Below are 26,006 nucleotides of genomic sequence, written 5' to 3'. Positions count from 1 at the left end.
AAAGTTTTCTTCAGCAATTATTATTATAGGTTTCTTAATTTTGCTGTTGGTGTATGTTCTCCAAAGTTCCATTAGAGTTTACATTGGCGAGACATGCTCCAGGTTTTGTTAATATTTGATAGGCAGAGGGTATACCACGTATGATTATCAGACTTATTTGCTGACCATGATTTGTAAAATGTACCGTAATATATTATTGAAGAAATATTACAGCCACCCCAGAGTGCATTACATAAAAATCAAACTAAAATTTTTAATTGAAAATTTATTTACATATATCATTAAAATGGAAATAATAAAAATGTTCATAATAGTATGAAAGTTTTTTTTTAATACAAAGTGTTATTTTCATATATTTACTTAAAAATATCGTGTTATGATAAATCAAAAATATTATTAATATGATCTGTCATTAGAATTTTTACATAAAGCTGATTTAAACTGGTAAAAAGTTTGTAAAAATATTTCTTTACAATTTAGGAAAAATTGTAGCAATTTAACTTATTTAATTTTTTCTGGAAAATAAACTTTTCTAGTGAGCATAGAAGTTATACAAGGCACTTGTTTTTTCTTGTCCATGCTATAATCATTTGGTACACAGGACTCAAAATCGTAACATACTATCCGGTTTACAATTGTCATCATGCTTAATAAGTCCATCTTTCTTCCATGTTCCTCTAACACTCTGGAGAGAGCCTGTATGAACCATGACCCCTGAGAAGTATTCCTCCAGGAGTAAAATCCTGAAAGAAGAAAATGCATTATTTCATGAAAGTTAATAACTATTCATAAAAAGTATAAAAAAAGGATTAAACTGAATATTTTTTATTTACTGCCAAACAATTGGTGGATTACATTGGGCTATAATAAAACTACTGTTTAATAATTAAAAATATCAAGAAATCTGATCTAAAGATAATCAGGTAATTTGATAATGACAAATGCATGAAAGTATTTTAAACTTAGCATCAATAATGAATAAATCTTCAAACAAAGTTGCTTGAAACAGTTCTGCATGCAAGACTAGCAACTTGGGCTTCATTCACACTGCCGATGACAATGACCACAGATATGAAATGATTAACAGCAGCTTGTCTTTCATCATATTTGTTCATCACAACAGCATTCACATTGTTCATTAGTTTGTCTTAGAGCAAGCGTTCCTAACTTGTGTTCTGCCAATAAAATTTGTCGAGTCTAGTGATGTATCAATGTGCCAATTTTAGGGTGACCAGATTTTAACCCTTTCCCGGCCGGGGTACCGATCTATCGTTACCCTAATTGTTAAGCAAAAAGGCCAGGGTACCGATTGATCGTTGCCCTGTTAACAATCAATTTTTATAAAATTTATTGACAACGGATGTCAGCACTTGACTGCAGTGTCTTGTTTATAGTCTGTTTCACATATTTTTGTCCAGGTGGTGTTTTGTTGACTTAAAAAATTATCAGCTTTTTTTCCTTAATTTTTCATTTTCTGATAATTTTTTATTTCATTTTTCACATATTATAGTAATATTATTGCATGAATAAGTTTATTCAGCTATAATAATATGTTAATGCATTATAAATATTTAAGTTATGACCTTCAGTTCTGATATTTTATATATTTTTTTAATTTTTAAAATTGTTTTTAAATCTAAAATATCAGCAAATGTTACATCTATTGCTACTGGTAATCATATGTTTATTACAAAAATATATAATCTTGTTTGATATGAAGTGAATAAAGTATATTAGTTCATTATATTAGTTAAAAGCAGAATAAAGTTTAGATTTCAAAGAAATGTTTGATATAATGTGCGATAATTTTACAACATTATATCAAATTGTACAGAACAATATTCTAGGTAGTTCTGGCTCTAGTGACAATAAGAATGAAGTAACCAGACAATGTTAATTTTGACAAAAAGTAACAAATTTTCAAGTTTGAATGTCAGTTATCATATACAGTGGTGCCTCGTATAACGTACGCCTCGAATAACGGACGCTGCGAACAACGGACTTTTCGGCATAATTGGTGACTGCTCCATGGGTGTGTTCTTTAATAGCGGTCGCTCTGAGTCTCCGCTACTACGGGAGTGTGCTGCTGTTTGTAGGCATTTAGGAACGACGATGAAAGAAAGAAAGATGGCAGCGCCCGCACTATGGATAGTATCGTGATGGAGGAATCTATAATTCTAAAATATGAGCTTTTAAAGGCAAAAGAAGAATCCCAATTGTAAAATTTAACCATAAAATGGATTATTTGTTGAAAGAGCATTCAAAATAGCCACGAAAAAAATTAGAATGCCGGTTACCATTCGAAAAAAAAATTCGTAAAGACACTTACATCACCATGTGTGCTAACTCGCGCTTTCACAATTTCTAAATTTTCATTCATAAAACCACATAATGGACCCAGAAACGAAACTATCTGAGCCAAGGAGGACACCATGTTGCTTTCCACCGTAAACTACTGCTACAAGCGGCCGTTTTTGCCGTTCGACGGTGCGCACTCCCACTGGAATTTAGGAACGTGTTCCGCAGGAATTTTTAAACGGATGTCGCTCGCGCAGAGTTACGCGGAGGAATAAAAGAACGCACCCCATGTTAATTTTTTTATGATACAGTACGGTTATTTTATGCTGTGGAACGAATTAGATGTTTTAACATGTATTTCTATGGGAAAATGCGTTTCGTATAACGGACGTTTCACTTAACGGACATGCACCTGGAACGAATTAAGTACGTTATATGAGGCACCACTGTATTTTTTTTTCTCATAAATTTTTCAAACAAACTTTATTGAAAGATGTGTATTTAAAACTAACTATATTGATAAACATATGTGATTTTTTTGATATGAATAAAATAATTTAATTTTTGGTGAATTTTTAAAATAGTATTGCCTGATTCACCTATTTCGCCCTTGGCCGTTTTACAAAATAAATGTAAACAAGGGGGCGTTGCAAACGGCAGGCTAAGGGTTAACATTAGTGAAGTAGGACGAAATTGACAGGGAAGAGTTGTCGTCTTGGTGAAAAAAATTGTTCTAGAGCGACAAAATTTTATCACCAAAAAATGCAAAAATTGTATTGTATTATATTTTTGTAAATTTTACATATGTTGAAAATTTAAAAATATTATAAATATATATACAATTTTAAATCTTTAAAAACCATTTATTCTTTAGCATATTTCTTAGTTACGTGAATTGTTTTTAGTAGATTGCTGTAGTTTAAAATTTATGAAAATTTTTGCAAGAATTTAAATTATATTTCACACACAAAATGGCTTTCAAAGTCTGAACACTTAAGTGTAGACATCTGATAAATCAAATTTATTTATGGTAGAAAAAATGCATTCAGTCGTGGCATTAGTTCCTGGTAAGGACAGAGTGTATCCACAATTTTTAATGCATTATTATATGGAACATAGAAATATTTCATCATTTTGAAACAATCTAATTTGTTTTTGGTTGAGATTTTTGCTACCTATGACAAACTATATTTTAACAATTATTTTAATCCTTCTGTATTTCTTTCTAAATAATAATACTAACTTGTATTACTTTTCCACTGAATTTGCCTTGAGTGTCATTTTATTATTGTAATTTATTTATTATATAATACTGTCGTAACCAAAATAAACCCCAGTCCCACCACTAGCAATAGAATGATACAAACTGATGTGCTTACTCTTGCTAGTTGTTAGTTTTCTAAGGTGGCAACAGATGAGAGCTCTGCGCCATGTAACCCATGCAATGAACAAAATGTTTGCTTGTTTGGACAGCCTGTGAACACACACTGCTCTGTTGCTACAGCTACACATCCCAAACCATTTTCTGTCGGTCTTTGTCACAAACACAAAGGGTTTGTCAGCGCAGCATTCTTTATTGCTGATGCTCACGCACACCTTAGTACTGATAAGTGCAATATAAATGATCTTTATGAATCTTAAACATAAGACATAAGTTTATGACACATAATTGACAAAAACTTAATCTTTCCAAAACTTGGGACTTCTTTAAAAATGCTGTGGAACGTGGGACAAATTATTAGAAAGTGGGACGTCTGGTCACCTTAGCCAATGCAGATTTGGGATGAGGTTGTAATTGTTCTAATCTTAGATTGAGTCCACTTATGATGTCTTATACACATGCTTTATAACCAGTGGGAACCGATTTATCAGAACTGAACAAACCTAAACCCTGATATAATGTTTGTCAAGATAATGAAAACCATAAATATGGTAAAACTTAACCTAAAGCTAGAAAATAATTTTAAAAAATAAACTTAAAAAGCATCCTACTTTAAATAATAATACAATCATTAAATATGCTTTAATTCATTAATATCTGCAGCAGAAGCCTATTGAATCTAATGATGGGAGTGGCCAGTCAGATGCCCGATGATACATACTACAATACTAATGACAGGACACTCATGTCAGACAAGCATTACATGTCCAAGGGGTTAAATATTCAAATGAAATTTTGTTTTTCATGCATGTAATGATGTTAAATGCACTTAATCTGTAAATTCTATTAAAATCCATTAAAGAAACATTTTTGCAGCTTAGAAAAAAAAACCATCTCAAAAATTATGTAGTTCCTGTTTCTTTCATTTCATTTATAAAATCTACAATGAACTGATAATTATAAGTAAAACAGAACATTTGAGACAGAACTGCCTAAAATGCATTAAGTGTCAAATAATTTTTAAAAGGACATAAAATAGAAATGAAACAATTATTGTATTTTTGATAAAATTATTAAAATATAGATTAAAATTAAATAGAAAAAGTTTAATGTCGATAATATTTAATGATACTAGTTTGAGAGTAAATCATTTGCCTTGTACTCATTGTAAAGAACAAAGCACACAAGCAGTTGTCTCAGTTATTATACAGAGATGAAGAAAAATTATATCATTTCCACAATAGAAAATTCAAGTAGGAGTATCTAATATCAGAGCGTGGATTGACACAGAAAATGAAGGGAAAGAACTAAAAACTGATGCCTATACTGATTTCAAAAGAATTGTGATGGCAAATGAATATGATACACAATAAGATTTTTCATTTTTAAAGATATACTCTTTGTAAATTTAGATAAAGGAAAGTTAAATAAATTTGTAATTGCATATTAAAATCGACAGATAATTCAGCTGTTGTGTGTTTAAAAGTCAATGTGAAAAAGAGTTGACTATTTACAGGAATTTATGGTACTTGTTTAGTTGTTTATCCTTGTATAGCCTAACATATATATAAGAATATCATAAATTCATCAAAATTCTTTACCTGGAATTGTTGAATAAGCTATTAGAAAATCTGCATGAGCAGGAATTTTATAAACTTGGCTAATTCCATCAGTTGTATCTAAACTGTCTGCAAGTAAAACTCCATGATCCAATCTATCACCTTGACAAGCCTAAAAGAAAACAGAAAATTATATCTCTCAATTTTTTAAATTTCTGCAGGAAAAAATCATAAATTTAAAACAATGTTAAAATTATAAAAGGACTAGTTTTAAATTAAAAGTTATGACAAATTTTGAAATTATCTTGGGAAAAATTGGAATAAAAAAATTCTTTAAATATCTTTATTCAAAACTCTCTTTCTTCATTACTATTTAAATAAATGATTAAAGAACCACCTCTAGTAATTTTGTTTTGATATTAGTCTTTTGATTGGTTGAAATTGAGAGAATTTGAGGTGAGAAAATATCTCAATTTTTCTCACCTCTCTCTTTCCACTCTAGGTCCTACATAATAGTATATTTAGATGACAAAAATTAATTGAGGTAAAACTTATCTCAATTAAAATCAACCAAGAATAACAAATTCCTGGTTGATTTAATTAAGATAAATATAGAGATTAATATGATGTTTGTACAGAATGCAACTTGATTTAGGTTAACATGGTGTAATTTTTCCAGTTAATTCCAGCAAAGAACTAAATGATGTTACTTGTCTCACTAATTGGGCTGAAATTTGAAAAATCATAGACCTATAAATTCCCACTGTCATCTGTCTGTCTGTCTGTCTTTCCTTAATCTTGAGAATGGAGTTAGATAGATAAAAGATGAGACCAGATATGGAACCCTAAGGTCAAGAGGTCCCAATTAACTACGCCTCGATGTGGGTTCCTGTCCATGGTGAGGGGACCTCCCAGAGATGGTTTAGTAACTCTCTACCATCCTTGGGATCTGAACACCCACCCACATGTTTGCCGTGTGTGCCCATATGCCGGAAAGGGGGATCCTGGTAGTTGAGGGGCAACATGACGTCCCCAACACACTGCTTTGGCCCCTGCTTTGGGAAAACGGGAGGCTCAAATCAGGCTCCATTTGAGTCAATCGGCTGGTTGTTCAGTCTTTCCTGACCTCGGCCTGGAGTCAACCAATTGATGCAGACCGGGCGGACACGTCAGACAAGATGTGCTCCATTGTGAGGGTACAGCTCCTGGGAAACCCTGGTGTGACGGTCTATGGGAGTCTCCCATGTGACGGCATCCTCTTGTTGGGCCCCATGGGGGTGGAGTCACTAGGAACTGAATAATTATTTGTAAATATGGATTCAAAAAACCAAAAACGAGCAGAGACAAAAGAAACGACCAAAGAAAAGACCTCCAGCCAACCTGCTTACTTAACAGTGCACGCGACTGGAGAAAACCCCCTTGCTAAGTGTTCTGGTGGTTGATTCAAGTAACTTTTGAATCAACCATTGGGCATTTTAAAAAAAAGTACAATTTTTGTACTGGTAGAAACTGTATGTACTGGTAGAAACAGCCTCTCCTCAACAAACAACAAAACTTTTGACAATGAAGACAAGACTCTTGGAGACATGGGAATATCAGTCACAACACATGAAAGTTTGAACTCATCACATGGTGTAATATCTGAGTTCAAATTGATGTCTGAAGATGAATCAGACATTCAGATCGGCCTCTCGGACCAAGGTGTCACTTCTGTCCGATGCATTTTGATCTGTCGAGATGGCAAGTTGATTCCTACAAAACGTTCTCACATTCAACAAGCTGACATTGCCATCCTTCATTACAGCAGGATACCTGCGTGGCCCAGTTCATCCATATATTCCAAATCCGCTGTGCTGTTTCAAATGCCAGTGATTTGGACATTCCCAGACCTCCTGCCAAGGCAAAAGCTTATGTGCACAGTGTGGAACTGAAGGTCACGACAGTACTGAATGTAAAAGTACTCCACACTGTGTGAACTGCAAAGATGCCCATCCTGCCTACTCCCGGAAATGCCCTGCATGGCAAAGAGAAAAAGAGGTTCAACAGATAAAAACAGAAAAAAACATACCATATCCAGAGGCTCGTCGCATGGTCACTCCAAGTGCACCATTGAAACACAAGACATTTGCTGCTGTGTTGAAATCTAAGACATGAGGATACAGAAATATCTGTTTGAACCCCACAAGTGAATCTCTTACCTGCCATGCAAAATGTTTATTGATCCCATCTACACAATCAGAAGAAAAGGAGAACAAAGACCAAAACCTCTAACTAAAACAGGGATAACAACCAGAAATGTGGGTTCTAAAAAAGCCAGTAAGAACCTATTTAACAAACAGTGAAAGCAGCCCTCTCTAAAGTTTCAAAAAATCAGAGGCTCAATCTATGAGTGAGTTTTCTGACATATCTGACAAAGAGCCTAATATGGAGGTTACAAAACCAATGTCACCTCCAAAAGAGAAACCCCCTGTTAAATTAAAGAGGGATACCATCTCAAAGAATGCTGCCTCAAACACATAATGGATTATAAAATAATTCAATGGAACTGTCATGGTTTCCACAACAACTTCTCTGACATTAAACACCTGACAGCATCTATCACATCTCTCTGCATGGCACTCCAGGAAACATCTAAAACCCGGAGAAAGAATTTCTTTAAAAGCATTTGGTCTTTACCCCAAGGATGATGATAGCCACACCCACGTCAGTGGAGGTGTAGCTATACTGGTTTCAAACCGCATCCCGTGCTTACCGGTACAAATAACCACTGATTTGCAAGCTGTGGCAGTCAGAATTTCCATTGGAGTAACTGTCACAGTTTGTTCCATATACTTGCCACCAGATGTCAGAGTCAATGAGGATGAATTGGATGAATTGGATGACTTGGTTGAACAACTGCCAACTCCATTCCTTTTACTGGGTAATTTCAATGGTCACAATCCAATGTGGGACAGTCACGATATCAACCGTCGAGGCAGTGCCACTGAAAGATTCATTAGGTAATCACCAACTGTATTTATTTAATACTGGAGAAGGGACATACTTCCATGCCCCAACAAAAACATTCACTGCCATTGATCTACCATTAGCAACCCGAACCTGTTTTCAGCGTTTGCATGGGAGGTTGGATCTAATCCACTTTTCAGTGACCATTTCCCAATATTTTTAAAATATCGAGGCAGAGAAAGCTGTGAAACAGCCTGTCCACCACGCTGGAAACTTGAAATGGCAGATTGGCCTGAATTCTCCTCTTTGGCTAACATCACTGAGGCAATTGTCAATACTGTTGATATCAATGATGCAGTCGAAGTCGTCACTTCCAATATTATTCAGGCAGCCGAAAAACCAATGGAGAAAACATCAACCAGATATCCAAAGCATCCGAAACCATGGTGGAATCAGAACTGCAAGGCAGCATTTAAAAAACAAAAGAAAGCATAGGGGATTTTCAGAAGATACCCCCACTGCTAACAATTTGATTGCTTTTCAAAAGGCAAAGGCAAATGCCAGAAAAATAAGAAGGCAAAACCAAAGGGATTCTTGGAGGAAGTATGTTTCTAGCATAACATCTTCCACCAGCTCAAAAGCAGTCTGGGAAAAAATCCATAAAATTAATGGGAAATATGCTTCTCAGTCTCTGTCCATGCTGAAAAATAATGGTACAATAATCAGTGATATACAAGGTACTGCTGATTTGTTGAGTGAAATGTTTTCCTCTTCATCCAGCAATATTATGTATACAAGAAATTTTCAAACTTATAAAGCCCAAAGAGAAAAACTGTAGTTAGTTAGTCCTGTAGTTAGTTAGCCTGTTGGCTAAAAACGTTAACAAAATCTGATTCAATAATTCCAAAAATTATTTTCCAAGTTTCCTAATCATTGTGTATTTTTACTGAAATTTTGTATTAAAAAATTTTATTTCACTCATAAAATGCAATTTTTAGATAAAATGAAATTTAGTTTACCTGGATGAAAAATAATTTAGGTTTTCCAGCTAATGATGTGCATACATCACCTTTAAAAGGTGCATAAATATTATCTGTTGCAAACCTGCCATCCCTTCCAAACAGTACATTTTGATCTCCATGAGTCAAAATGCAGCAAACAAAACAATCACAGTCTGAATGGTCTTCTTTTCCAACTGCAATAAAAATATAAATTTCAATTTTTCAATACTTAATAAGATTATTTTCAGAAAATAAAAGTTACTTTAAGATTTTATAATGCTTATACAAGTACAGTACAATTAAAATCAGGATAACATAAAATACAGATACTTTTCTTGTCTATTAAAAATTGCTGTTTTATATGAAATTGCTTTTATGCTGTTAAATTTAATTCAATTGAAGTAATTACAAAAAAATTTAGAAACACTTTACAGGAGGGATTATTATTATTGTTGTTATGTTTCTCTGCTGACAGCTGTATTGCTGGTGCTGGCCTTTTTACACATTGGATTCTTTCTAAGAATCTAAGATGTAGTAATGTATTGGCATAAAATATGCATAGAACTGAGCAGTATGTCCTTTTGTAGTTGGCTGATAGAAGACATGAAAATTGGCAAAATCACAAAGTGCTATTGTGTTTTGGAACAGCACCCAGTGTGCTAATGACCATTGGGTACCCCAACTACTGATTTGTGCCATAACCTTTGACTTCCTATCTTTAGATCTTGGTATTTTGCAATCTTTTCTTCAATTCTGGAGTCTCCTGGCATGTTGTAAAAGTGTGCAATCATCAACATCACCAGCAGTTATATCTGATGCATTATGTGCTAGAACTTTTATATTCAGAAGTCCCACAGGATCTTCAGTTTATTTTTTATAACCTTTTTTTGTTATGATCACACCGGTTTTTTGTAGTCAGTACAAGATAGTTTTGGCAGATGTTTCAAAGAATTATTTTCAACTGTATTATGGCATTGCTTATAGTCAGTTTGTGTCATCTTTGCACAGGTGCTAAGAATATGATCCACAGTTTGTTCAAATTCTTTGAATAATCTGTACTTTGCATTTGTTGATGATTTTTCAATTTGTTGATGTTATTAATTTTTCAATTTTCACTTTGATTGCAATAATAATAATAAAAATAAATACATGTTAAATAGCATGATACTTGACTAATCTTGTAAGCACACTTAAAATAGAAAATTAATCACCCAAAGAAATGATATCTGACACAACCAATCAAAAAAGTACTGAAAAATCAATATTTGTTAAAATTAAATTAATAATTGAAAGAACAAATTGTTAAAAACAAATAAACCTTAATTAAAGAATAACATTTGCATTTTCTTTATGAAATTGTATTTTAAAATTTGAGATTAAGTTTAAAACAAGTCAAAATACACGAGACATTTTTTTTTATACAAAATTTAACTAGTAGTTTTTATGCTATTGTTCTTTCTGTGATAAATTTGAATAATTACATACATGAGAGATTTACATACAAGTTTTGGTTAAAATAAGGGATGATCAAACAATTTCTATTCGAGGGCTATACTGCCTAGTAAGTTCATTTAGAAGAAATTGCCACTGTAAGGAACTGAGTCCGAACGTTATTTTTATTTTATTATTATTTCCGTTTTATTATCTTTTGTTTGGGGTTTATGTTTATTTAGGACGAAGGTTCCCCACCACTCTCTTGTTAGTAATGAAAAATGAAGATAAAACAACTCACGGAGAAATAAGCGCCATAGGAAACATCTTGCGCACTTGCGCTGCCCGGCGGAAGTAACAGTCCGCAGAAAAAAAAATGGAGGGGGAGTCCCCACAATCACTAGTAGAGAAATACTTGATAAACCGTCTTAAACATCCCAGAAAATTATGATAAATATTTTGTAAACGGTTTATAAGCTTTGTCGGAAACTCAAAGCTGCCAGAACAGAAAGTTAATGTTAGCAATTAAGTATGTAAATAAGAGGAGTAACCCAGCTCAAGTGTGACGTCACCTCACAGTATAAAACCCGTACGTTAACCGAAGAAGGAGAGGTGAGTTCCAAACCGAGGTGAATTCCAAATCGAGGCGACTTTGAGAGAGAGGTTAATTCGAAAGCGAAGTATTTTCTGATAGAAGTCCAGATTGATAGTTGGACGATCCAAGGTGTTAAAGAGGAGTTCGATTGACGATATCGAAAGGATTGAGGAAATAGTTTTCTTCGTATAGTGAGGTGACAGACGTTTAATTAGTAAGAGATTTTGTTCATAGTTTCTAAGTATTTGATTTGTCGAATTTCAAGGGGAATTACTATTAAGTTAAGCTAAGTAGCTGAGTTTATTGTCGGGTTGACTTGTTGATTTTCGTTAATAAATTTTGTTTGGCTTATTGACATTTGTACGTAGTACGTTCTAGTTATTAATTAAATATATTTGAACTTTTGATTTGACTTGGTATTTATCGTTATTATTACTAATCTTTCGGTGCACGCTTAAAAGCCCAGGCCTGGCAAACTAATCTCGAATCCGCGTAAAGTACCCGTTAGGTTAACGGAAGTTTCACCGACCGTAATTATAGTCGGTTTCCTAAGATACTAAAATTAAGTACTTTACACCACTGGCATTAAGGAAATTGTCCCATTGACAAACAAAGTTAACAATGCCTGTCTGGTAGAAGTTTGTTAGCTGCTGCATAAAAAAAATGTCCAATACAACCCTCTTCACATCATCTGACTGGAATGATCAGTCCTTTCAGAGACTTTTTCAGAGAACTGAAGATGCAAAAAATCAGAGTTTTGGACTTTACAATGGATGCTGCAGGGGTGCCCAACTTCTGTTTGATGACAATGTTGACAAGAGAGTGCATTTTATTGTAACCTTCACACACATCATTGTACGAAAGTGGTTTTGGACAGGCACGTCTCCATACATCTCCACCATTCTGCAATGAATGTCTGCCAGTGTATATGTTCTTCCACAGCTACGAACAGGACAACACAATCTGAATTAGAGATATTTAGTAGCAATGATGCCATACATACTACACAACTCTGAGTGCAACAAATACTTTACTACTTGCACTGCTAGATCACCAGCTTCATATTGGCTCAGGCTGAATACAGTACACATCATACATGTCACTGAAACACTATCAAATGGAAATTTTTTGATCATCCTATATACAGAAATGTCTTAAGCTTATGCAGTAAAATCATAATTTTTAGTGAGATTTAATGATCCAACAGATTTGATATTAAATGATTATTTATGATTCTTGTTGAAAAAATTAATCTCCAATGATAAAACAAAATTACCATCTTCTAAAGTCTTTAACATTTCTTTGACAGGAACATCATGATGAATTGTAACTTCAAAGTCCAATTCTCTGAAACGATGATATAGTTTTTGGGCATCAATTTCTGTACCTCTTCTTTCATTCAATTTTGTATGAGCATCAAATTTCTAAAAGAAACAAAAATAACATGCATATATTGCTGCTATTAAAAAGAAAAAAAAATATGATTCTATAAAATCATGAAAAATATCTAATTTTTGAAAATTTCCTTTATTTTCATTAAACCTGTAAAAATGATTTTATGCAAATGAAGTTTATTCTTGTTAATTAGTAAAAAAAATCGTAAAGGAAATATCAAAAGAAAACTTTTATATTTTAAAATAAATTCAAAAATTATTAAAATGCTGCTTACTTTATTATTAAATATAATACACTTTCCACGTCGTGAATGATTCATGTTATAAACTTCACTGTCTTTAGTTGTTGACATGGCTCCAATATGAGCACCATGATCAGCAAGACTGGAAAGTTATATTTGCTTTATTAAAGTTTGACAACAGCAATATATAATTAGAATTATATAATTACTTTAAAATAAATAATTTTTGCCAATAATTATAACAAACATTTTATATAATAATAAATATTGAAATTCTCAAAATCAAATGATCTGATTGCAATTTATAAAAGTATCAGATTAAGTAAATTTTAACTTACTTTCATGAATAATTTAATAATAAATGGCAAGTACAGAATGAGTTACTTCATATTTGTTTAGGAAAGCAATTATATCATATAAAAGCTTTAATAAAAAGTATAAGCTTGATAGATACAGAATATAGGGACGCCATGTATGATAACCTTGGGCAAGCGCTTTTGCGGTTCTTTCGCCTCTAGACCTTCAATTTTTCCTACAGCCTGTTGCAAAATTCCCTTGTCTTCTGATTTAATTACTTCAACAGCAATAGCCCCTTTCTAAGCTTTCTAATTCCTCTTATTTCCATTTCCTCTTATTCCAATCTTCAATTTATGGGGCTGAATATGCTCCTTGATTTTCTTCTTTGTGTCTTCCGCTTCTCTTTCCAGGTGTAGGTCTTACTAGCGTGTGTGTGTGTGTGTGTGTTTGTGTTTGTAAGGTCAGCTCCGTTTTATGTGCAGTTTTTTGAAGGATTTTCTAGTTTTTACATGTGATGTTATATATTGCTGGAGTTTGCTTATCGTCAAGTACACAACGGTGTATTGATTTATTATTTCTGTCAATTCTACAAGGAGTTACGGCACACGAACATTTTCCATCTTTCCGAGGGTCCATCGGCCGGAAATTCCGCTTTATCCGGAATCTGACGACGGGTCCACGTGTGCACTCCTAGGGTGAGTCTTGGTTCCAATTCCTTTCATTTCCATAGCTTTATTAGTTCCTTAGTAAGCCAGTGTTTAATATCAGCATCGAGACAATGGCCTTTGTTTGGGCCACGTGGTTTCCCGTTTAACTGCTAAACGTAGTCTCACTTTTGCTGTTGTTTTTATTCCTTTATCAAGGTTTTCTTTTCCTTTCTCTCCCTCTCTTTTTTTTCTTAATTTAGCTTTTTCGGGCTTCCCATTACGCATTCTAGCTGTTAGCCGTTCGGTGCGGCTCTGTGGGGTAAGGCACACGTGGTTACTCATTATTGTCAATATGTGTGTTGGTTTCGCTGGGTTCTTCTTTCAAGTGCCTGCCCGTTTATTCTTGGTTGCTTACAGCAGGAAGAGGCTTACTTCCTGCCTCTGTTTGTTGGCTGGTCGGCCAGCGTTTTGCTCAGTTTACTCTGATTTCAGTTTGGTTTATCGGCCTGTTATTTTAGTCCTTGGTGCATTCCTACTGGTGCTATGGTCACAACCGTCCTCTACGTCTGTTTTAGTCTTTTCTTCTTTTTCAACCTCTTTTCCCAGCCATCAGCTGTTCGTTACCATTCGGCAGAACGCAGTAGTTGTGATTGGCGTTTGCCTTTTCTTTAATGCCTTTCCTCTAGCACTCCCATCGGGATTTCTGAGCTTGGTGTTATCATGGACTTGTTTCTTGAGCAAGTGTTCTACTTCGTTTTATTCGTTGTCGGGTGAAGGTCTTGGCTAGCCTATTGTCTTTGTTCTGCAGGCCGGTTTTCCTTCCAGAGGGCCTTATTTCTCTGTGCTCTGCAGACTTTGCTTTTATGGCTTGGTTTTTCACCAGTTTCTCGATGACACGCTGTCGTGTTTAGAATGGTGCCAAGTTGTCTTTCGGACTTCCTCAACGAGGCCCATCAACTTTTTGATCAGTTGAAGGACTATCTTGCTAATAACAGTAATGGCAAGCTGGGCACGGCAGCCCACTCTTGGTTTATCACTGTTCAGTTTCAACGGCTAGTCGACTTATCCAGCTCCGCGGTGTCATCTGCCTCTGTTTCCGAGTCAATCAGGAAGCGTCTGGACTCTCTTATTACCAAAGATGATCTTGCTGGCACCATCTCTGCCCAGGCTGAGTGCACGGAGTTGGCTTTGTCAGTGGTTTTGGAGTCCATTCATAGCGCGCAACAGGTCCCTTTTATTAGCCAGTCATATAGTGACATTTTAAAGGATGGTACGCCCTCTCACACTCCACCTAGGTCTCGCTCTTCTTCTGGGAGCAAAAATGTTATCCTCATCTATGGAAACAACAGTGAAGTCACCAGAGAAATAATTCAACATAAAATTAACCCTTCTGCATTAAAAATAGGAGTCAAGAGAATCATATTAGGAATGGTGGCGTGGCTATTGAATTGGACAAGCAGACCGATATTACTTCTTGAGAAGGCCATCAAGAACAACACACCTGAACTGAATGCCAAACTTCCTGAACAACTTAAAATTTAAATTTAAAACAGGTAAAAAAGACCAAGTACACCATCTGGGTTGTGGAGACCTTTCTTTCTCTTTGCAAACTCATTCTTAGCAATGAGAAAAATCAACATTCAATGGACACACTGTAGGGTTAAAGATTATCATCCAGTAATACAATGTTTTAAGTGCTGCCACTATGGACACACCTCCAAAACCTGTCAACAAGCTGAACAAACCTGTAGTCAATGTACGGAACATCATGGCTACAAGGACTGTCTCAAAAAAGAAAAAAAATGAAAGTCCTACGTGTTGCAACTGTAAGAAAGGAGTGGAACATAATCACAATGCAAGAGATCAATCTTGTCTGCAATACAAGAAAATGGTACAATTATCAATAAAACTGATTATGGATACTAACAATTTTACTAACAATACTAACAATTTTACATTATGCGACTTCTCTTATCAGCAACAAGTTGGACAAATATGACATCTTATTACAGGAACCCTACTGCTTCAGAAATCATCCTTCCTGTATCCCCACCAACTGCTTAATGCTTAAAAGGCACCAACGACTATCCATGGTGTGCTACGTGTATCCCTAATAAAAACCTCTCTGTTATACTTCACACTTCTTTCAGCAGCAAACATTGTTTGCTGTGAAATCAACACTGAGGACATTTGTTGTTCCCAGATCAACATATACAGTAGAGAACCGAAAATCGGAATCAATTGGGGACTGGGGTTGTTCAGATTAGGGATTTGTTCCGATTACGGTCTATGTATGAAAAAATATATTAACCTGTCCGATGTTCAAATTTTTCTCCGTTGCGTGTCGCTTCGTGTTGAATTTTCGTCAATTTTAAGCCTAACGAAAATTTTTATAATAATAATCGAGGCTATCGTATCGTTAAAAATTATTTCTGCATTTTGTACAAACAAAATAAATATATCGAAGAATATAAAAACATGAAAATTATACTTTAGAAGTAAATTTAGTATCAAAAACGTTCGATTCAGCACGACACAGTCCGACTGAAAATCGTGCCGATTACCGGCCATTCCGATTACCAGGGTGCCGACTTACGACTCTCTACTGTACTGTCCAAAGCATGATGATCTCTCGGATATCCTTCTCAGCATTAAGAGAGTTATTGATTATGCAAATGGCAGACACATTATCATTGCGGGGGATATTAATGCACACTCGCCTGCTTGGGGAGGACTGCAACTTGTAAAAGAGGAAAGCTTTTTGAGGTCTTCCTGGCCACAAATGACCTCACCCTTCTAAATGACCCTAACTCTCCCCCTACCTTTTTCTCCTCCTGTGAACACAGCTGGATAGATATTCCTATGATTTTCCAAAATTGCAAAAAGTACCTGGGGTCTTAACTCTACTGCAATGAGCATCATTTACGACCAGATCTTACCTGTCATCTCGTACGCTTGTGATTCATGGTCTCACTCCATCAACAAGGTACATCATCGGAGAAAGCTTCTTTCATCCCAAAGGCAAGCCCTACTTCATATTGCCAAGGGTTACAGTAATTGCCCAACCACTAGCCTACAAATCATTACCAAAAAACCACCTATCGATCTGCACCTGGCTCTTCTGACTTCCAAACTCTCTTAAAACATGGTATTGATGTAACCACAAACAATGGCTCCCTTCTGGCCAATAATCTTGAAACTCCTATCACCATTTCAGCAACTCTCAATCCCAGTATTTTACTCAGCATCATTAATCGCTACTTTAATAACCCTGATGTTGCCATCTACACTGATGGCAGTAAATTTCTGGACTGCACGGACTGCAGCTTTGCTGCTTACATCAATGGTGTAGAATTCCACTCACAACGCTTCAGGCTCCACCCACAGTGCAACAATTTTCAAGCAGAAATTTTTGCCATTATGCAAGCTCTCAACTGGTCAAAATCTTCACTACAATGACAACAATATCTCTATTCTATCTGATAGTAATTCTGCTATTCAGCTCATCAATAGCCACTCCACTCATCCTATCAACAACATCATCCATAAAATTATCGTGACTTCTAACAATAATTATTCTTTTAGCTGGATTAAAGCCCACAATGGCATTCTTGGAAATGAGCGTGCAGACCTGTTTGCCAAGTCTGCTGCTGCTGATAGCACCCTTGTTATCACCTACAACAAGCTCCCCTTTGCTGTTTACCTCAGCAAGCTTTCGGACGACCTAATTAACACCTGGCAGCAACGTTGGAGCAAAAACCACAACAAGACCGCCTTCTGCCTTTTCCCATCCATCAAAGACACTCTCTGCATGCAACCTGGCTCACCCCAAATCACTTCAACACCCAGTTCTTTACCAATCATGGACATTTTAATAGTTACTTACATCGTTTCTCCATTGGAGACTCTGACCTCTGCCCATTATGTGACGTTCCTGACGGCAGCCATTATTATATCTTTGACTGCTCCATGTTAAGTCACCAACAGCATTTTCTCCATTGTGCAGTTTTGAACAGTGATCTCAACTGGCCGTGTGACTGCCATCATCTGATCAACAATAAAGAACTATATTCTCACCTTAACATCATTCAGGTCTACCACAAGCTCACCTCTGTATCTCATCGTGGTCATCACTGATTCTCTTAATGCATATAAACGTAATGTTCCTACTCTTAGTCACTGCATATCATACGTAGAAACAGTGCATTGACAGCATTGTTACTCGTCATGTATGTTACTGTAGATTGTACGTTGCCATTGCGCTGTCTGTTTATGTGTATCGCTTTAGTACTGTATTATTCTTTCATTTTACGTTAATTCTTATATCTTCTGTAATTACATGTTATTGCATCTGTATTAGTAACCTGGTAGTGCTTATGCGGAGCCAGGCTGCACATTGTTCTAATAAATAATAATAATAATAATGAATATAAACACAAAATCACAAAAATAATTTTACCACAGAATATTTTTGATGTACATACTTCATATTGAAGTATTATTCAAATACATCTTTGTAAGAAACATTTAAATTCAGACAAAAAAAAAAATTTGATAAGAGGTTTTTTTTGGTAATATTCAACTATAATTTGTAATGAAGTAAATTGTTTCATTAAAAATGCATTAAAGTATTAATACTTCATGATATTTATACTCACTTTAAAAATCAATTTTTTTAATAAAATACTATATTTACTATTTGAATTCATATAAATTTTTGTAATTTTACTTCCTGGCTGTTTTATATATACCAGGTGTATAAGCTTAAATCCGCTGTTTTTTAGTCAGAAAAAAACACGTTTTTTTCATAGCAAGCAAAAACAAATTTATTCAAAGTACTTTCCCTGACTAGCGACACATTTTTTCCATCTCTCGGGCAATGTGTGGATACCATGCCAAAAAAATTCTTTTTCTTTCGAGGCAAACCACTCATCAAGCCATTTCTGGACATTTTCGTAAGAATCGAAGTGGCGCTCAGCGAGCGCGTGGCCCATCGACGAAAATAAGTGATAGTCAGAAGGGGCCAGGTCTGGTGAATAAGCGGGATGGGGTAGCACCTCCCAGTCGAGTGTCTTCAAGTAGTTTTGGACCAATGTTGACGAGTGCGATGGTGCATTGTCGTGGAGGAAAATCAGCTTGTTGTGTCTTTGCTGATAATCTGGCCTTTTTTCACGCAGAGCATGATGCAATTTGATCAGTTGTTGGTAGTAGCGGTGGGCATTGACAGTTTCACCAGGTTTCAACAGCTCATAGTAGACGATACCCTGCTGATCCCACCAAACGCACAGCATCGTCTTCCGTCCAAAGCGATTTGGTCTTGGGGAAGATGTTGATGGTTTTCCTGGATCAACCCACGATTTCTTGCGTTTAGGATTCTCAAAATATATCCATTTTTCGTCGCCAGTTAGAATCCGATGAAGAAACGACTTTCTTTTTTGTCTGGCAAGTAAGATTTCGCATGTGTTTTGGCGTCGCTCCATCTGCCTATCGTTCAATTCATGCGGCACCCATTTTCCGATCTTTTGAATCTTTCCCATGGCACGTAGACGCATGGAAATAGCTGGTTGAGTAACACCCAGTTGCTCGGCAAGCATTTTTTGTGATTGGGTATCGTCCTCGTCCAAAAGAGCCTGCAATTGATGGTCTTCAACCTTCCTGGGCCGATTTTCACGCTTCTTGTCGCTCAGGTCAAAATTGCCGTCTTTGAACTGACGAAACCAATCTCTGCACGTGGTTTCCGATAAAGCACTGTCGCCATAGGCCTCCACAAGCATTCGATGAGCTTCGGCAGCCGATTTCTTCAAATTGAAGCAGAAAAGCAGAGCTTCCCGCATATGCTGTTTTTCTGGCACAAAACTAGGCATGATTAACAAAGGAAAAATGTATGATGTCGTATGAAATCGCTGATGATGTGCACAAATTAATGTTGACAAATGTCAAAGTCATCGAAAAAAAAATATGGCGTCTCCACGGTAGCTTAATACGCTTACTAACGCCATCTATTACATAACAATAAATTTGTAATTTTACTTCCTGGCTGTTTTATATATAAAACAGAGAAAGTATGGCAGTCAGTCAAAAAAGACCTCTCAATATTTCTACATTTTTTGACTCGGGATCTTGAAATTGAGAAATTCAAAAAGATTTCAGGGTTTTACATGTATATATGGATTGTGTGGGAGATGAACAAAATTATGCTCCATCTACTTTGAAGCTTAAATCCTTTTTGTTGAAAATTTTTGAAATTTTGCAAGGGAGGTTGATGCAAGGGGATTGATGCTATTAAATTTTGGTGGTAAAAGATTGAGGGATGGGGAGATAGAGGAAATCTCATGTCATATCTAGAGTGGGGTCAAACTTAATGAAGATTTTAATTATCATCAATTTACAAATTTTGTATGAAATTTTTCTCTACCCTGAAAATTAAGCTTTTTGCTCGTATATAATAATTTAAAAGTTTTTAATAAAATATCGTAACTGAAAATTTAAATATTGCTGGGAAATTTATGCAACTCATTGCAGGAGTTTTAAATTAGTTATAAATCTAAAATAAATTTTCATAGTGAAATGTTGAATTTCTGAGAAGCTACTCTTTTCTAATGACATATTGAATTTATTTATCTAACTTTAGTTTCTATAAATTTTATTAAAGATTACTTAATTTTTTACAATTAAAAAATTTATGTCTAATAATATTTGTGAATTTTTAATAATGACTTTACTTTTATAGAAAATAGCAATGTAAAATTTTTTTATCATTTCTTTATAATAAAAGTCAAACTATTATTAACATCACTTAATAAGTAACATGCCTTTCCACCTCACTAGACTTTCAGTATCATTCAGCTTTAAAAGATCTGAATGAGTCAATGGCATAATATTTTTAAATATTCTTATAAATTACTTTTAAAACAAAGTTTTATTTTAAAAGAAATCATTATACAAATGATTTAGAGAATTAAACATATCTAAGTCGTAAATCTATTTGAATAAGAAATACTTAACATTGCAAACAATAAAGTTAATTATTTAGAATTACTCAATTTTAAATTAGTAGATTGATAAACTTTGCAAATTATAAGTTTGAAAGATAAGCAAAAACTCATTGCACAATGTCATGTAATTTAAACGATGTAGCAGTGCAAAAATAACTGCCTTAAAGTCAAACAATTGACAAAAATAAAAACATGAAATAACTCACTTAGACTATAATGTTAAAGAGCATAGTACATATGAAAGTTTTTTAATAAGTGTCAATAAATCTCTACATGTGCTCCCTTGGTTGCTTGCAGGATAATAAAATGATAGTCCAATTCAATCCAAGTACAGTCAAACCTGTTTTTATGCGGTGGATAGGGACCGCATAAAAAAAGTCTCACATAGAAAATAACTCAAAACCGTACGAAATAAAATTTATTGACAACAGATATCAGCACTTCACTGCATCATCTCATCTATCGTCTGTTTTACATATTTTTGTCCAGGTGGTGTTTTTTTGACTTAAAAAATAAATTATTTCATTTTTCGCATATTCATGCAATAATATTACTATAATAAGTTCATTTATGCTATAATAAGTTTATTTAGCTATAATAAGTCAACGTGAGACATGACGAATCGCACGAGACTAGTCGCCAACTATACCGCACAAATAAATAAATAAATAAAACGCACAAAAATAAAACCGCACAAATTAAAAATTCGCACAAAAAAGACCGCATAAAAACAGGTTTGACTGTATTTTGAAGAATGTCCAGTGTAACCAAGACAAAGGCTTCACTAATATGTTTTCTGAGTTCAATAAGTGATGCTATCTTGTTCTCATACATAATATCTTGTATTCTGTTCGGAACTTATGAAACCGTCATTAACGATTTTGATTCTGTAAACCAAAAAACTCGCACTTCTTTTTCTTGTAGCATAGCCATTTTTGTTTCTTTTCGCATTCAACAATGTTTTTCCTTTTATGAAACAATCAGTGCAATCTATCATGAGAGTTAAAAAAAAAACTAACACTTGATGGATCTTTTAACAATCAAAATAAGTTTTTACAATATATATTGAATTTGTATACTTTTTTTGTGGATACTCTGTATAATGTATACTTACGAATATTACATTTAATTTTGTATTTATTTAAAATTCATTTACTAAATAAGGATATTTTTAAATGAAAAAAAAAATCAAAAATCTAAAAAATTATGCAAAATCTAGCATTATCATTTAAAATCTATTTTTATAATTTATAATGAATACATTAATTACAAAAATTTTTATTAATTACTAAACAATGATAATTTACGAAGGAATATTGCATTATCTCACTATTATAAAAATAGGAGAAATAAAGTCATTAGGTATTTTGAATTATGGTATTTGCAGATCAATAGATGACATCATGCAAAAAGCATTTTCTGAATTAAATTATTTTTCTATTACAACAGATGTGTGATTATAAAAATAATCACATATGTATAATTAATTTTGGTGTGTATATCTTAAAATTTGTCATCTCAAAATTTAAGTCAAGGGGAAAGTACATACTGTGTATATTATATTCATATTTGTTTCATATGTAAAAAATATAAAGTATTACATCATTAACACACTTTCATATTTGCATTAATTTTACAGAATCATTCAAGAATAGTTCAATATCATAATGACTATATATATAATATACACACACACACACTAAAAAATGTAAATTGTGCTTTTAATTTTTTTAAATACTTTCTGAACATTGTAATTTATCATCACAATTTTAAGCCTTGAAAATGTTCCAAACAGAATTGTTTCAAAAATCATCTATATTTTTAGAGTGTTAGAAAACTTCAACAATAATAAAATAAAATTAGAAAAACTTTTAAAAAGCACAAATTCTTAACTTTATAAAGTATTATTTTGAGTTTTAACTAAATAATTAAATTTTTAACTTAACTGATTTAAGATTTATTTGAGTCATTAATACTAAATGAAAGTTTATAATTAAGAATTTTATAATTAAGATGATTAAGAATATAATTAAAAAAACAAAAATTGTTTTAAAAACTATAAACAAGTAATTATAAAACATTTTTCAATTTGAAACTTGAAGTTTCAAAAACACTAATGGCTTCATTAATTGTTTTTAAAATTTCAAATAATAATCTTTTCTCTTATTTTAAAACTTTCGCCTTCTCAACTTCTAAAAAAACTAAAAATCATTAAGAACAATTGGAAACATAAATTAACATGTGAATAAAATGTCTATTTGTGTACATTACACATAGACACACATTTTTCTTTTAAATATTGTTTCCTATATAAATAAACAGTTATGTATAAAAACAATTAAATTGGATAAATCAACAGAATAGTTAATCTTATATTTTAGTTTATTATTATAATGCATAATATGATTGTAACTAAATGTTATATATGTTTATATAATAATATTTACCCCAAATTAGTTCTAGCATCAGTTGTATCACTGTCTTCGATCATCTGTAAAAATAATTTAATTAATTAACACTTATAATTAATAATTTTATTCTATAATTAATAGGAGTTATATTAATTAACATAACTCCTGATATAATTTATCAAATAAAAATTGAAGTAAATGATTATTTACTGAATTTATTTTAATTTAGTAAATACTACAAGTATTACTTTATATAAAAATGTTCATTAATTTTTTTCTTTATTTCTTTTAAATAAGAAAAAAATATTCCACAGAATTTTATTATTTTACTTAATATATTGATTTATAATCTTTAAACCTATCATTAGAAGTATATTCCAAATAATTGAATGAATAAAAATAATGTATTCATAAGCACTTTAGATATTTACTTTAGATTAATAGCATTTGATCCATATTCTGAAGAGATTTTTTGTTTGTTTAAGCTTATTACAAAGGAAATTAGAATCACATGAAATTAATGATATATTTTAATTCAGTTAATATAGATTTTTATTAATTTCAATATATTAATATATATCAAATTTTACTTCCAGAAAACAGGTTATTTGTAGTTACACAGAGTATTATTTCATAACTTTTGAATCCAGTTTTCACTATATTTCTTTCTCTGTTTTATAACAATGAAAACTTTCTAAAAACAGATTTAATTTGCATATTATATAATGTTTTAACAGTTTAGCTTATCTCGATGATACACCAATAAAAAAAAATGTACCGATAACCAAGTGTATCATATCCTAAAAATAAAACATTTAAAAACAGATGTGTATTATTAATTAAAAAAATAAAAATTTTGTTTTATATTAAAATATTTTAAATAGTTATATAAAAAATATTATAATTAAACTATATTTAGCACAAAATGTAATACTTTTACCCTTTTAAAGATGATATACCATGAAAAAACACAGTTAAACATAGAAAATTGGATATATTAATTAAAGTAAATGATAAACTGCTCCTTTAGACTTTGAAATATATTATTTATGTAAAAGTGTTTAACAATAAACAAAGAAAAGGTAGTTTATTTAACGACAAAATAACATATAATAATTTTTTTCGTAAATAATTATAAAAACAAAATACATAAATTCTCGAATTATTTCTGTAAACGTTACATATTCAAAAGTAAACCTATAAACCTTTATAAACTATAATTTTATGTTGTTATCATATTATTCCTTCAAATGCTATAAATTCTTTTATTACTTATTTAAAGTGATACTATAATATCCATTTAAATAAGTAATACGAGAATTTGTTATAATAATAATAATAAAATAAAAATGATACTTAAACGATAATATATTAATTTAACCATAAAATACTTATACTCACTCTTATAGATGAATCTACTAATTTAAGTAGAACCGAGAACACAAAACACGTTTATAACACCACAGAATCTTTGTTCTCGTGTCTTGCAGCATGAAATATTTAATCTATTTCACAAGCTGATTGGTTCTTGAATGAGTCACGTGCTTGTGTTCAAATTCAAAATCGGAATTACGTATTTCCGGTTGATTCAAAGGATAGTTTGTCATAATTTGGGTTTTCTTATCGCGTAATTTGTTGTTGTTGTTATTGTTTTTACTATTTTAATATTTATATAATACGTTTTTAATTAATTTAAGATCACGTGGAGAGAATTAAGGTAAGTAAAAGTACTGGAGTTCAAGCTCTCTAGCATAAGGAAATGGGTTCAAAGTCGAAGAAAATTTATAATTATTGAGCTTTTGACGGGAAATTCAATGTTGATTTAGATTAGATATTAGTTAAACAATGTAAGGTTAAACTATTTAATCGAAGTTCTGTGGTTACGTTTATCACGTGTAAACACATCTGGAAATTAAGGTCAATATTATTTTAGTAGTTTTTTTTTTTTTGTAAAATTAAATAATTAAATTTTTATAGAATATAGCCGGAAAGACGTATGGATTGACTGTTTTAGTAATTTAAATTATTAATTTATATTTCTAATTCATAAAAGTATCTTTTCGGATAAACTGCCTTTTGTATTTACAGGGACAGATCAGGCATTTACAGATTAACAATACGATTACATTACGTTTATTGTTAATGTTTAAAATAGTTTACATATATGTAATATGACAATCTTGTTATAATATGCTTCAATTGCCTTTATCTATCGGAGGACAATAAAACGAAATGGAAACTGTTAATATTTATCCATTATTGTTGCAAAATATTAGCGTTTATTGCTTCATTGTACTAAAGTTTAAAAGTGATTACTAAGAAAAATTACCACACAGAAACAACACAATTGATATCAAGAAACGAAATACATTTTCTTTTTTATCTCTTATGTTTTTCAGTTTTTAAATGTTCGATTAAAAATCTTTCACTTTTCATTTCGACACTCGACAGAAAATAATTCCAAGAGAAAAAGTCTAATTCCTGATAGTTTTTTTTGTTTTTTAAGAATAAAATAAAAAGAATTTTTGCATCACTTCTACAGAACTAATTTTAATGAACATTTCAAGAAAGAAACACAAATTATAGTAATTAAAAACAAATGCATTTTCAGGCGGAAAAACATAATCATCAATGGCAACAAAACTATCCGATATATTAAACGGTTTATTATTTTCTTTTTTAATTTCTGATATAACCATAGATGTTTTGATTGAAAATCTTCAAGATTTCGTCATGCGGCTCAAAAACTAATCTAAGATAACTCATTTAGTAGGATGATGAAATCACTGTATTATTGTCAGACCAAGAA

General features: G+C 32.6%; 1 protein-coding gene across 1 annotated transcript; it reads right to left on the bottom strand.

Annotated features, from left to right (window-relative positions):
- Positions 1 to 417: 417 nt before the first annotated feature.
- On the bottom strand, positions 418 to 24,739 carry LOC136971368 (caspase-like). Its single transcript, XM_067265808.1, has 7 exons — positions 24,599 to 24,739; positions 23,234 to 23,277; positions 12,881 to 12,989; positions 12,488 to 12,635; positions 9,204 to 9,379; positions 5,281 to 5,410; positions 418 to 743 (listed from the first exon to the last, which is right to left on the bottom strand). Exons 2-7 carry the CDS (start codon positions 23,275 to 23,277, stop codon positions 502 to 504), a joined length of 849 nt encoding a protein of 282 aa, XP_067121909.1. The 5' UTR covers positions 24,599 to 24,739; the 3' UTR covers positions 418 to 501.
- Between the last annotated feature and the right edge of the window lie 1,267 nt (positions 24,740 to 26,006).

Source organism: Centruroides vittatus, unplaced genomic scaffold (genome assembly GCF_030686945.1).
Source record: "Centruroides vittatus isolate TY-2023 unplaced genomic scaffold, ASM3068694v2 contig_2480, whole genome shotgun sequence".
NCBI lineage: Eukaryota > Metazoa > Arthropoda > Arachnida > Scorpiones > Buthidae > Centruroides > Centruroides vittatus.
This window is presented reverse-complemented; position numbering and strand designations above follow the sequence as displayed.